General features: G+C 38.1%; 1 protein-coding gene across 2 annotated transcripts; it reads left to right on the top strand.

Moving 5' to 3' along the window:
- Positions 1–4,198: 4,198 nt before the first annotated feature.
- rbm8a (RNA binding motif protein 8A) lies at positions 4,199–9,292 on the top strand. Of its 2 annotated transcripts, none has more exons than XM_085423848.1 (6): positions 4,199–4,296; positions 4,812–4,871; positions 4,964–5,041; positions 5,930–6,066; positions 7,622–7,758; positions 8,977–9,292. In XM_085423848.1, exons 1-6 carry the CDS (start codon positions 4,236–4,238, stop codon positions 9,023–9,025), a joined length of 522 nt encoding a protein of 173 aa, XP_085279974.1. In that variant the 5' UTR covers positions 4,199–4,235; the 3' UTR covers positions 9,026–9,292. The 2 variants fall into 2 exon arrangements, with proteins under 2 accessions (XP_085279974.1, XP_085279973.1); XM_085423847.1 differs by having other exon boundaries at positions 4,200–4,302.
- The last annotated feature ends 3,723 nt before the right edge of the window (positions 9,293–13,015 follow it).

A 13,015-nucleotide genomic window follows, 5' to 3' on the forward strand; every position in this document is an offset into this window, starting at 1 on the left:
AGCTGTCTGCTGAGCTTTGAGTCATTAGTTGATGTGTGTCGCTAATTATCAGGTGTGTGTGTGTGTGTGTTTGTACCTGTTTAGACACCTTTGTGGGGACAGAAAAATTAAATGTGTCTATACTTGTGAGGAGCAACAGTCACTTGTGAGGACAAAAGTGACTGTCCTCACAAGATTGACGGCATTTTTGAGACTCAAAATGTGGTTTTAGTGTCAGAGTTACAATTAGGCTATGGTTAGGTTTAGGATGAGGGTTAGGCATTTATTTTTAATGGTTAGGGTTAGGGTAAGCAACTAGGGAAGCATTATGTCAATTAGATGTGATAATTGATATACAGTGTGTGGTTTTGGGTAGAAACTGTCATGTAACTTGTGGGTTCATTTTGGTAGAAAGTATACATTCTTACATGAAACTGCTTAACATTTTTCTATTTTTAAGTAACATATTTTTGGAAAGCGACCATACACTGGGCTTTTCAGATCAGTTTGTGGCAGTCTGACCAACACATATGGTGAGTGTCATTTCACTCTGTTATACTCACAAGAAGGCACACATCTCTGCAGACCAGTCAAAAACCAGGTAAGTCACATCAAAAGAATCAAGATGGGGATATGTAGCAACACCTGCACAAGAGAAAGGGAAAAAATACGGCTCCTTTAATCTCGCTGAATAAATCTTTGGACTGTTAAAATTATTTGTGAAGTCTTATCTTTTTCTTTAAATCCATTGTGCTCCCTTTTTCACCCTTTATTGTTACAGCAGCACGCAAGGTTGGACATACTGTGTCTGTAGTGTCACTATGGCAACCTGCATATCTGCCTGGCTTTGTACCTCCTGATATTGCACTGCACTCCTTTGAGCATAATAAAGTGATTACAAAGAAACTTTCATATCTGTATCATGTAAAAACTGTCTTTGTGATGTTTGCTTGTGTTAAGTCTGATGTGTTGTAGCGCCCAAGATGCTTTGGGTGTTATTTTTTTCTTTCAAACCACATTTGCACTGTGAGAAACTGCAACAAAGTCAGCTGAAGTCAAAATACGTGGTGATCTGGACAACTGGAACTGAACAAATGCAGCTTATCGCACAGAGGATTTGCCTTTAACCTCCTGGGACCTGGCATCCACATATGTGGAAATCACATTTACGGTCATTTATACCCAAATACTCAATTTTCCTCTACATTATACTGCAACTGTTCTATCGAAATTTTAAACAAGTATCCTAATTTGTGGCTCTCATTTTTCTTAGAAACAAAAGCTGTGTAAAAAGAAATCTGGTAATTCTTTGTTTTTACATTCATCAGGCCCCAATATGCCCAAATATCAAAGAGAAATTAAAAATGCATGCTGTGGAAGAGTTCAGGTCTTAGGAGGTTAATGTTAATACAGAGGTAGGTTGCACAAGCTCAGCATCAGAGGTCTAGAAGTTCAGTTCAGGTTTAAGTTTAGGAGGCCTAAAAACTTTGAACCTGTCATAGCCTTGGTTTGTGTTTGAGACTGGAGGTAGCCATCACTTAAGTATGCATTTATTTAAAAAAAAAAGAAAAAAAGATTTGATCTTAAGTGGGACTTTTTTTGCAACAATGTCTATTTTTCACACTCAATTTAATGTCATTACATGTACATTAAAACTTATGGATCACAGTGAAATTATGCTTTCTTTTCAGCAATTTTCACACTTTGCAAAGCCGTCCAACAGGCCAGACCGGACCCTTTGGTAAGCCTGCGGAGCACATGTTTGACACCCCTGTTCTACACAATATTCACATTAGTGTACTTAAACGAATCCACCATCTGGCAGATCTTACAAATGCTTTGATTCCACTCTGAGTACTACACTGGACTAGCTATAAAGACTCAAATGCCCTAAATCATATCCAAAAGGAGTTGCTCCCCGCTGGCCCTTAGAGCCAGTGCAGGTTAAAGGGACTACCACACTTTCTTTTAAATACAATATATGCTTACTATGGGGCTTTGAAGGGTGGCTGTAGCTCCGGACGTAGACCAGGTCACCTACTGATTTGGTGATTGGCAGTTTGATCTCTAGTCGTTCCAGTCTGCATGTCAACTATCCTTGGGCAAGATACATGAAAGCATAGAAAAAAGTGCTCATATGAGTGAATGAATGAGGCTTGTTGTATAAAGTGCTTTGAGTGCTGTGCGAGAATAGAAACGCACTATATAAGTGTCAGTCCATTTACTAAAGATGTTTATCAGAACTACTTTAATCGTTCTACTATTTTGCTTTTACCCTTTAACCAGATTACACATTGCTTGAAGTCATTTCTCTACCAACACTTGATTTCAGTTCACAGTAAGAATAGCTTTCAGTTTACCATAATGACACCAGAAAACCAACATGAACAGCTTTTATATGAGTTTCAAACACGTGGGTCAAAAGCGCGAGTGGATCCATGACTGCCCCCTGTTGGTCTTGTAACGTTTTTTTTGTTTTTGTTTTTTACAAAAACCAAAACTCAAACAAAGATATTCCTAGTTCCTAAAAGTAAAATTCAACAAACTCAACACATAAATCCTCAAAAAAAAACCAACAACAACAACAACAACAACAAAAAAAGCCTAAAATATGGACCAAGATAAAGAACAATGCTGCTCTTTTCACCTTCGCCTTATCTTCAGCAGCAGACTGTCACATCTTATGTTGTAATTTATGACAGGGAACAGCTATTCCCTGTAAACTGGGTAAGATTACATATGATGCAGAAGTCATATTAGAGCCAGTTCACACCAGTAAGTGTAATATAAGCAGACAAAATTATTAAAATTAAAGACACACATTCATCTCCTGTCTCCAGGTCATACAGTGAAATTAGAATAGCAATTGAAAATGAGTCTGTGTATACTTATGCCAAAGCATAAGAGTAACTGAGAGATAATGGGATGTGTTATCGGAAATCACAGCATCTCTGTCATAGAGACTGAATGAGCATGGATTTTTGAAGATGTGAGTCAAAAACCTCAGGCACACTGTCTCACTATGGATTGTAAGCACAATTAGATGACAGTGTAATAAACACAGGAAATGTTTAAATTCAGGATGTGAGCACAAATAAACAACAATGTTTTCCCTCAAATGTGACGTGTTTAACAAGTCTTCAGATTACAGACGGCAAGTGAGTGAATGTTTCTAATCGTCTCACCAGAATCTAAAAGAAGACAATTTAACACTAAATACAAAGTTTTCTACAAAATCCTAATGTACTCAGCAACAAATCATTGGAAATGGCAAGAAAACCCTATGATATATGTAAAGTGTGTCTATGTCATGTCCCATTGTTTGCCTTGCTAAAATCAAAGTATTTGATTTTTTTTTTTAAAAACATCATTTTTGTTTTACATGTACAGACTATATGTAATTATTACCTACAGTTCTCAAAGAAATTAAGTAAAAAAAATAATGAGATACTGATGATCACATTCAAAATTATATGGACAAAAATGGCTTTGTAAAGTTATTCCAAAACACGCACCTTTAAAGTATTTAATATTATTTACCACGTGTGCTGAAATATTAGCTGCAGTGTTATAGGTTTATTCTAGATAAATCATACACTCCACTTGCAATGGAAGTGAGTGGAGTCGGGTGGGGTCCTCGTAGATGAATCAGGTTTCTTCTACTATCACTGCAATTTTTGCTCATTGCCTCACAGCACATTGCTGCAGTTGTATTCGAGTCTTTGGGGCTCTGGTGGTTCCAAGAAATTAAGAAGCCTGGAGAACTTTTCCTGAAGACTATTTACACAAATGACAAGAAAGGTGCCTAAGAGAGTTCAACTAAATAAAGGTGGTTACACCAAATACTACCTTTCAAGCTTGTTAGTTGTATAAACTTGTTTTTGTGTGTGTACTGTATTTCCATGTATGTTTGCACATGTTTCAATAAACCACTGCACCAGTTTTTGTTTTTTTTCCAAACAAAATATGGAGAAATGACAAGTTGCACAGGGCTGTAAGTGCAGGTATCTTAAAACTACACCATTATAAACCTAAATGTGCCTGTTTGTGTAAATTTATTTGAGCCTTTTTACTTTCTGTGATAAAAATGATAGTTTTTTTTTTTAAATTTATAATTATTTTCATCTTTATTTAGTTATTCTGTGTATTTTAATATATTGACTTTTATTTTATACAAACTGGCAACTTCCGCCTGCCTCTCAGCGCTTTTTGCGTACGTACGTTACGTTGGTCAGACGCATACACACAGAGACATCATGGCGGACGTGCTGGATCTTCATGAAGCGGGAGGCGAGGACTTTCCTATGGATGAGGATGGTGATGGTAACACTATTATGTTCACTGTTAGTGGCAAATACTTTACTGTCCCCGCGTTCAAATGATGTGTAATTATTGAGGTCCGAATCGCAGCCGCTATGTTCGTAAACGGAACAAAAGCTAGACTGCGTGGTGGCAGGCCCGATAAATGCTAACATGCTAACGCGAGTTAGCGCCGTATAGTTGATCTATTCAGTCGCTCCGTAAAAGTTAGCGAGGCTACGGACATAGAGATGTTTAAAATTCACCTGTTTCATTTCGAAGGGGAAATTTACTTGGCCGGTGACTTAACTCTCATTGTGAGTGTTGTTAGCAGCTGCTAACACGCTAGTTCGCGGTTAGTGCAGCTAACGGGTAATTGTTTTTGCGGATCGAACTGGGGGGAGCGGGCATGTTAAACATATTCCCAGTCAGTTGAATTAAATTGGCGAATTTTGTTCGTTGTTAAACTTGTAATGAAGCGAACATTGCAGCAGCGTGCGCTGGCTCTGACTTGTTCATCTTTCATTCATTAGAGAGCATCCACAAGCTGAAAGAGAAAGCCAAGAAGCGGAAAGGACGAGGCTTCGGTTCAGGTGAGTGACCCCTGTGTGATGGCGATAGTTTACATAGCCTCTCTTACTTTAGCTATGCAGTACAGTAAGTGTTTCTTTGTCGACATTTCCAGAGGAGGGAGCCCGGTCCAGAACCAAAGAGGACTATGATACTGTGGAGCAAGATGGGGATGAGCCAGGCCCTCAGAGATGTAAGTAAAGAAACAGTTTAACAAAGGATTATGTCACGAACTTGAAACGGCAGCCTGTGGCTTTGCGGTGATATAGCAGAAAGTACCACTGGTTTTCTGGGTAGTCTTACATCATTTGCTGTTAATGTGATAATCACTGCTGGGTAGAACATGTTAGAACATATTTAAATACATGTTCTTAATTGTAATTGTCTTAATACTTAAGCACAAAATAATTTGTGTGTTTGTCCTCGTTACAATTGTGTGGTGCAATTTCTCATGATTATCAATTTATAAACCTTTCACTACAGCACCACAGGCTGTGTTACAGAGTAATGCAAAAGTAAAATGATCAAGTAACTTGTAATTAGTAAAGTAATTTGTTACTTTTCTAAAAGACAATACCTGTAATGATAAGTTTGGTCAATAGTATAAAGTCCAAGCTACATGTGTGAATAGAAATCTCAGAGTTAATCAACAGCAAAAGAAGAAGGATTACGCTGGTACCATTGAAATCCATTCAGATTTACAAAAAAGCAAACTTGCTTCCAAAAAAGTGTCACTACTGTTATTTATTGACTTAATATCAAAGCAAAACTTTTTATTTTACATTAAATGCTTTATTGCAATGTAGCACCTTTGGCATCACACTATCAACAAGTAGAATTTTTTTTATTTATGACTCAAATACAGTGTTTGTTTGTTTTTTGTCTTTTTTAAGTTGATACACTTGAAAGTGCTACTTGGTAAATGTCCTGTATTTGTACAGCACTTTACTCAGTCATCCACCCATTCACACACACATTCAAACACTGGTGATGGCAAGCTACATTGTAGCCACAGCTGCCCTGGGGCGCACTGACAGAGGTGACTTGATTCATCACATGCTGATTCCTTTCCTTGCTGCAGCTGTGGAGGGCTGGATCCTCTTTGTGACGGGTGTACACGAGGAGGCCACAGAGGAGGACATCCATGATAAGTTTTCAGAGTTTGGAGAAATCAAAAACCTCCATCTCAACCTCGATCGCAGAACAGGTTACCTTAAGGTAAAAAAAATACAACAACAAGAACCACATGCTATTATTGTTTGGGTTTTTGTGTGTGTGTGCGCGTGCGTGAGCTGATAACCCTGGCTAGTACAGGGTTGCCGTCTGGTGATACCTGATTCTAGCCCGCTACTTGGAGTTGAACCTCAGTGTGGTTTGCAGCTACACTTTGAGGAATGGGAGGCGTGCGGTTGTTCCGTAGATCTTTCAGACAGGTTGATTGTACACCCCAAACAATGCTACTGTTAAATTGGCTCTTTTTGTTTTGTTTGACTGGTTTTTACATCCATTTCTGTTTGAGTGGAGAAAAAAAAATGGCTTGTTGAAAACATTGCTTCATTCTGGGGTAAAGGTGGTTTGAGCCCAGACAGATCACTGTTGCCTTCCACCTGCATACACAACACCTGGCTGCATAACATGTTTGTTTGACTCTTAACGATGACACCACGATGCCATCCATGAAGAATAAACTCAGAAGCCAGAGCCATGACCATCCACTGAGTCACACTTTAACTGATTTCATACAAAGAGAAGTGCCAGTGTCAAGTTAGTTACCAAAAAAGTAACCAACATTTCTCTGGTCTAATTATTGCGAAACAAAACCCTAAATCCAAAGATTTTTAATACTGCAGATGTCCTTAATGTGTGTAAAGGATTATGTTTTGGTCTAACAATCCCATCTCCTCTGTCTGTGTGAAAATGAAATTATTGGTAACCTGCTTGCTGGTTTTCTGATCAGATTGTTCTCATTTTTAACATGTGATATGGATCAAACTGGAAATTTTACACACAACAAATTTTTACTAAAAGCACATTTCATTGTCCTTTTAGTGTTTTGTTGTTGTGTGCCGTTTGTTTTTGTTTTTTTTATCATCTCATAAGTCAGTTTAACAGTGGCTTGTGACACTTTTTTATAGTTGGGTTAACTTAACCAAATTCAAACCAGGAATATACAGATATTACACATTTGTTTGTTTATATTCCACGCAAATGGTAAAATAGAGAAAGATTGTTTATGCAGCCAAACTGAAACAACTGCATGAATGCAAAGGAACAGCTATTTGTAGAGTCCTCATCCCACCATTGTCATTGTATTTCAGCTGTGTATAACACTTATTCCATGTGGGAAAAACACTTGTGCAGAGGATGCATACCTCTTCTCTCTTTTCCAGTTGTATTTCAGGGATGCAGACATCCTTCAGTAAGGCATCCTGAAATAAAATTTATTGGGGGCACAGTCAGGTCTAACGATGGGGAACTAGATTAGGGCAAAGAAGTGCAAATTAAAACTGTTCTTTTTAAATATAGAAACACATCCTCTTTTCTACCACACGGTGGCAGCATTGTTTTTGATGTAAAGTAGGACCAAAGGGAATTCTACCCCAACCTCTTGTCAGCTAAGAATGGAGAACGTGTAAAGTTTTCCTTAAAGGCGGTTTGAAGCAAAAACAGATTGTTGTACAACAAAGTCAGAATGTGTTCTACCAATAACTGAAGTATTTGATTTTACTGTGTACATAAATATGCAATAATTCACACAGTCTTCTGTCCCCAGGGTTATGCACTGGTTGAGTATGAGACGTACAAAGAGGCTCAAGCAGCCATGGAAGGGCTCAACGGTCAGGACATGATGGGCCAGCCTATCAGTGTAGACTGGTGTTTTGTCAGAGGGCCTCCCAAGAACAAGAGAAGGTGAGGGTGGTGTCTTCATCCATCTTGGAGCAGAAACAAGCTCCAGTGTTTGAAAAATCTACAGAAACGTACTCTGTACATTCATTTCAGTAGGATTTTGTCATCATAAGTGATCATTTTTTTCCCCTCTTACCATGCAGCCACTACTGATGACATGACTACTCAAGTTTTGTAGATAAGATATAATTTAGTTTAAATGTCTCTGTGACAGATGACAAAACATTAAACACAGCTCAGAAATAAGTAGCGTAAAGTCGAATTGTTTTAAAAACAAACAAACATAGAAAACAATATCCAAAACACAGTGGTTCAATAAAGTTAAAAAAACAAAACCAAGAAATGAAGGGACTCAATAATTAAAAAAGAAAAAAACCCACAAAAGTCAAATTACGTTAAAAAAAATCTTTATAATGGCTGACTATAACACATGTAATATTTAAGTAGAATTTTATTATGTAATTGGTGATGAATTTTCCTCTTTCTACCCAGCACTTAGTCTTTGCATTCATATTTGCAGTAATGACAATATAGATGTTACATTTTCTCGTTACATTGTTACTGAAAGGTTTCTCTTCATTTATTTATTTATTTGATTAGAATTCAAATCTCTCAATGAATACAGAATAAAGATCTACCACAAAGAAAGAAAGCACGAGATAAAGCTAATCAAAAAGGTACTGACTGGAGCAAATGCTTATAATGCCAACCCTTTTAACAAAAGATCATTTAGGAAGCAGCTCATTTACAAAAGAGTAAAACAAAACGAACAAACAAACTTTCCATCTTAGATAAGTAAGTAAATTAAATTTCACAATAATAATTCGTAATAATTCGATAATCCACGCGAAACAACCAAGACTTTCTGTATTATTATTAATATTGCTCTCTTCATTCTTGATTAATATATTTTTCTAATACTCTAGTTTGTTTTTAAACAAGAAAAATAAACTACACCTTTTTAAGTCACTGTCACAGCTATTCCACAAGTTACTATAAATATACTGTATTTATGCTGTAGTTAATGTTAAAGCAGGTAAAACATAAAACACAGCTTAATAGGGTAATAAATAAATTACAACAATAAATATATTTTTTTTATGTTACCACCCATATTGAGTTATATGTAGTTATTTAAGTGAAACTCTGATTTTTGAATTTATTTATTAATTAATTAATTTTAAGATTTCCCTTTTTGATTTAATGTGTGTTTTGTTTTAGGGCTGGTGGACGGAGGCGCAGCAGAAGTCCAGACAGGAGGCGGCGTTGAATGGAGGAAGTCATCACTTTGATAACCAGTTAATAGGCTTCTAATGCCTTCCTACGAAGCAACTTTTGGAGTTTTTGTACAATATTTTCAGTAAACGTTGTGTAGCTGGGCAATTGGTTCTAACAGAGAATTTGTGCTTTTACTTTCAGACAGACATGTACATGTTTATGGTTTTCATGAATCCCTCACAGTGCTTTCTGTTTGCTCATTGTAACTTGGATTTTATTTTATATAGCCTAGGGAAAATTAAAAATTTTAAAATGTAAACCTATGATTTGTTTGTCTTTTTGTTTTTAAAATAACAGTTAACAGAGAAATCAGCCTACCAGCTCATTGAGCATGAAATTATAGATAGATAGATAGATAGATAGATAGATAATATAAGCATATATAGACATCATATACATATGAAGAATGTAGAAAAGAACATTTAGGATTTACATATATAATACTTTATGAAAGGGAAAATGATAATGTATAGGTTATCTTTACTTTCGAAATGAGTTAAATTTACCTTTCATGTTAAGTGTGTAACTTAGTGTTGTGGTGTGTAAAAGTTACCTCTTAATTTCTTTATATTTATTCAAGGGTTTGGGTTTTTTGGGGGGGACATTGGCTCCTTTTTTTTTTTTTTTTGCCTGTCCCGTTTGGTTCTTTTGCCATCAGAATTATTGTCTAAAGGCAAAGAAAGATGCCCAACGGATTTACTTTACCAAATGGACCATCCCAGCCATGCCATATTGGTCTATTTGAGTCACCTTTGCTTTTATTGTTTATTTTATTTTCATTTGCTGAACACGGGACAGACTTGACTGGGGAAAAGGAAAAGGGAGAAAGAAAGGGGGAAAGAAAAAGAGCGGGGCAGAGGGACGATGATAAAGGGCAAAATCAGACACAAAATACATATATCAATCACCTGTTGAGAAAGAAAAAAGAGAGAACAAGCAAAGAAAAAGAGCAATATAATAAACAACATCATCTTGATGATCTATGTGAATATAACACTGAATATTAAATATTATTGTGCAGCACGTAAGATCGACAGCGCAGTGAGCTTTGAAGTAGCAGCCAAAAAGGGTGTAGTTTGTTTGTGTGAGCACCTGTGTGTACACCTGTGAGCGTGAGCACGCTTGTATTTAAAAGGTTCCTTCATGTAATGCTCTGCTAGAGGGTGTGGGGAGAGTTATAGCCCCGTCCTCCTGGGCATGAAGCAGGTATGGAGGAGATCAAGGCTCCAGACCAGGCACGTGCAGGAGGGGGGGGGGCTAGAGGGGCTTGAGCACCCGCCCCTTTCCTGATGGGTGCCCTTTTGTTGAGGCAACTTTTTTTTAAAAAATTATTATTTTTTTTTTTAATGTGTGCGTGCGTGCGTGCGGAGTCCTGTCTGTGCCCCTCAACAATAATATTTAACTATTAATCACAGTTTTGCTAAATAAAAGGATCTGGCTTGCATCAGTCACATGATCACATTTAACCAATGATCGCCCTCGACGGCAGAACGCGCTGGTTGCGCGCCGGGAACGAGCTCACAAAGAGCACGCGCATTTTTAGCGGTCCGGAGCTGTAGGAGAAACACAAGTTAACTCAGAGACACAGACTGATGCCACAAAACCAGTAAGTCGGTGTACAGCGTGCACTGTAGTGTATAGCACACAGGAGTATTAGCTTATTACGTACACGTTGGTAAGTTGTCTTGTTGCAACTGACGAACTGAAACAAACGAGCGAGCTGTGTGTGCAACAGCGCGACAAACATTACCTGTCCTTTTATTAACTGCACAAGTAGTGCTGGTCATAGCTGCTGGCTACCTGGCTGTCATGGGTCTGTAGCTCTGTCACCGTTTTAGGGAACATATTTAGTTTTAAAGTATTTAGAAACATATTTAGTTTTAAAGTAAGTTTCCGGGCTTTTCCTGCCTTTCTGGAGGGATTATATTTCACTAAAAAACGATCTAATATGCATGTCCACATAATAATAATTATAATATATTAAAAAACACAAGCTGTAATTTAAAGAACATACATTAAGAAGCAGATTATATTAGATTTATATTTTAAATAAGACAAAATTTGGATTTTACAGCAGTAAAATTATTGTATCTCTACAGTTTAAAAATGTAATAAGCTTTGCCCCTGCACAGAGTGGATAGTGAAACAAATGGAATCATCATAAATGCATTATTTCATATTTATTACTTCCCCCTCCTCTTTGCTTTATTATTGTAGCTCTAGTAATAAATAATAATGTAAGGATTCTGGATCAGCACCATGGATGCCCATAGTATATACAGTATTCTGAAGAAGGTCTAAAATGTCACTGTGTGTGCGTGCATGTGTGTGTTTTATTTAGATGGATTTAAAAAAAAATATATTACTCATGATATAACATTGTCCAGACATGGCTGGTAAGGACATGAGGAGGAAACAGCAGGAGCTGTGTGAGGCTACTAAAGGCAGTGCTATAACATTTTTCTGTCATCATTTTATTATAGATTAAGTGCAAGAGTTGTTAGGTGTGGATAATTAGATTATAGTTTATTGCAATAGCAAGTTGTGCCTTGTTCTCACATAGCAAGTGGGGAGTGATATATGAAATGATGGGATGGAAGAAGAGAAGCAAAGAGTGATTCACAGGCAGAGCCTAAATTATTTCTCACAGTTTTTTGTTGCCTTATGGTTCCAAGCGCTGTCACCAATCTTTGCATTTTGTTATTATCTCATGACACTTGTTTAATCAGCTACCATCTCTCCTATGGACTTTTTAATGTCTACAGTCTCAGATCAACACAGCCCTGCCCTTCCCATATTAGATTCTTGATGAATGTGTGTTGTTGTTATTCAGCCTGGTTCAATGTGCCCCTTTTTAACTTTGAGCACCCGCCCCTTTAAACCTCTCTGCACGGCCCTGCTGCTGGCAGCCAGCTGTGCCAGAGTGACTGAGCCCCAGGCCGAGAGGCCAAGGGCACCCCACCCCCGAAGGAGCCTGAGTAAGCTCCAGGCTCCAGGCGCAGACAAGCAGCCACCAGGAGTGAGCCGGTGGGTACCTGGACGCCCATCCCCGGACACAAAGAACCACCAATGTCTGAGGGCGTCTGCCACTGGTAGGGGAAGTGGTGGAGGGAGATAGGCCTCCATACCATGGAGGGCCTGAGATGTCCCTAGAGAGAGGTGGCGTCAAACAAACAGGCACACACAGATACAAACATCCATTCCCACCCTCATGCTCTCATTGGTTCCTTTTCTTTCACTCAGTTGCAGTGCAGTCCTTGAACCTGATTATTTTCAGAGGAAGCCACTAAACAATCCCCCATGAATCATTCAAGGGCAAGGAAGAGCTTTAAATGTCTTTTAAGAAACCTGGTGAGCTATTCCCTAAAACATCTTAACGAAACACTAAGTTTGTCTTTCATGAGTAGAAAAAGTTTGACATGTACTTCCATTTATTTTTGAAAACAACAAAAAAACGTTTTGCATGCGAAAATTGACATTAATGGTCATGAAAAGTACTGAGACCTATAAAAAACAACTCTTAAGCTGCAAGCAATATTAACCATGCTAAATGTACACGTTTTGTCACAGCTTATTAGTGTTTGTACAATTCCAGAAAAGATGGATTACGGTCGGACGTGTTCCCTGCTGCGTTTTATTTAGCATCGCTAATGACGTAGGGTTTACATCATCCTGGATGACCTCATCCCGGCCACGGTGACGCCCCAGCTATTTTGTTAACTCCAAAGCACCTGTCACTCTGGCCTGAGTGCCGCACTGTCATTGGCTGCGGACACAAAAAACCCACTGGCCTCTCATTTTCTTGCAGCCAATTGGCAGGCGGATGTTTGGCGTTCTCATTTGGTGTTTACTCTAATGGGGAACGTCACTCAAAATGTTCTAGCCCGACCATTGGTTCTGATAAACGTCAATGAAAGAAAACTCCCGCCTCTGATTGGCCGAGTCCTCTCGGGGGCCGTCTGAAACCTTTGGTTGACGTTGT

The sequence above is a fragment of the Rhamphochromis longiceps genome, linkage group LG11 (genome assembly GCF_057381845.1).
Source record: "Rhamphochromis longiceps isolate RC_006_pf linkage group LG11, R_longiceps_female_GT1.1, whole genome shotgun sequence".
Classification (NCBI taxonomy): Eukaryota; Metazoa; Chordata; class Actinopteri; order Cichliformes; family Cichlidae; genus Rhamphochromis; species Rhamphochromis longiceps.

Bases quoted from the DNA above. Each gene is read 5' to 3' on its own strand.
- rbm8a (XM_085423847.1), top strand. From the start codon at position 4,236: ATGGCGGACGTGCTGGATCTTCATGAAGCGGGAGGCGAGGACTTTCCT. The intron at 4,303-4,811 runs GTAACACTATTA...TTCATTCATTAG, and splicing joins TATGGATGAGGATGGTGATG to AGAGCATCCACAAGCTGAAA. The intron at 7,759-8,976 runs GTGAGGGTGGTG...GTTTTGTTTTAG, and splicing joins CCTCCCAAGAACAAGAGAAG to GGCTGGTGGACGGAGGCGCA.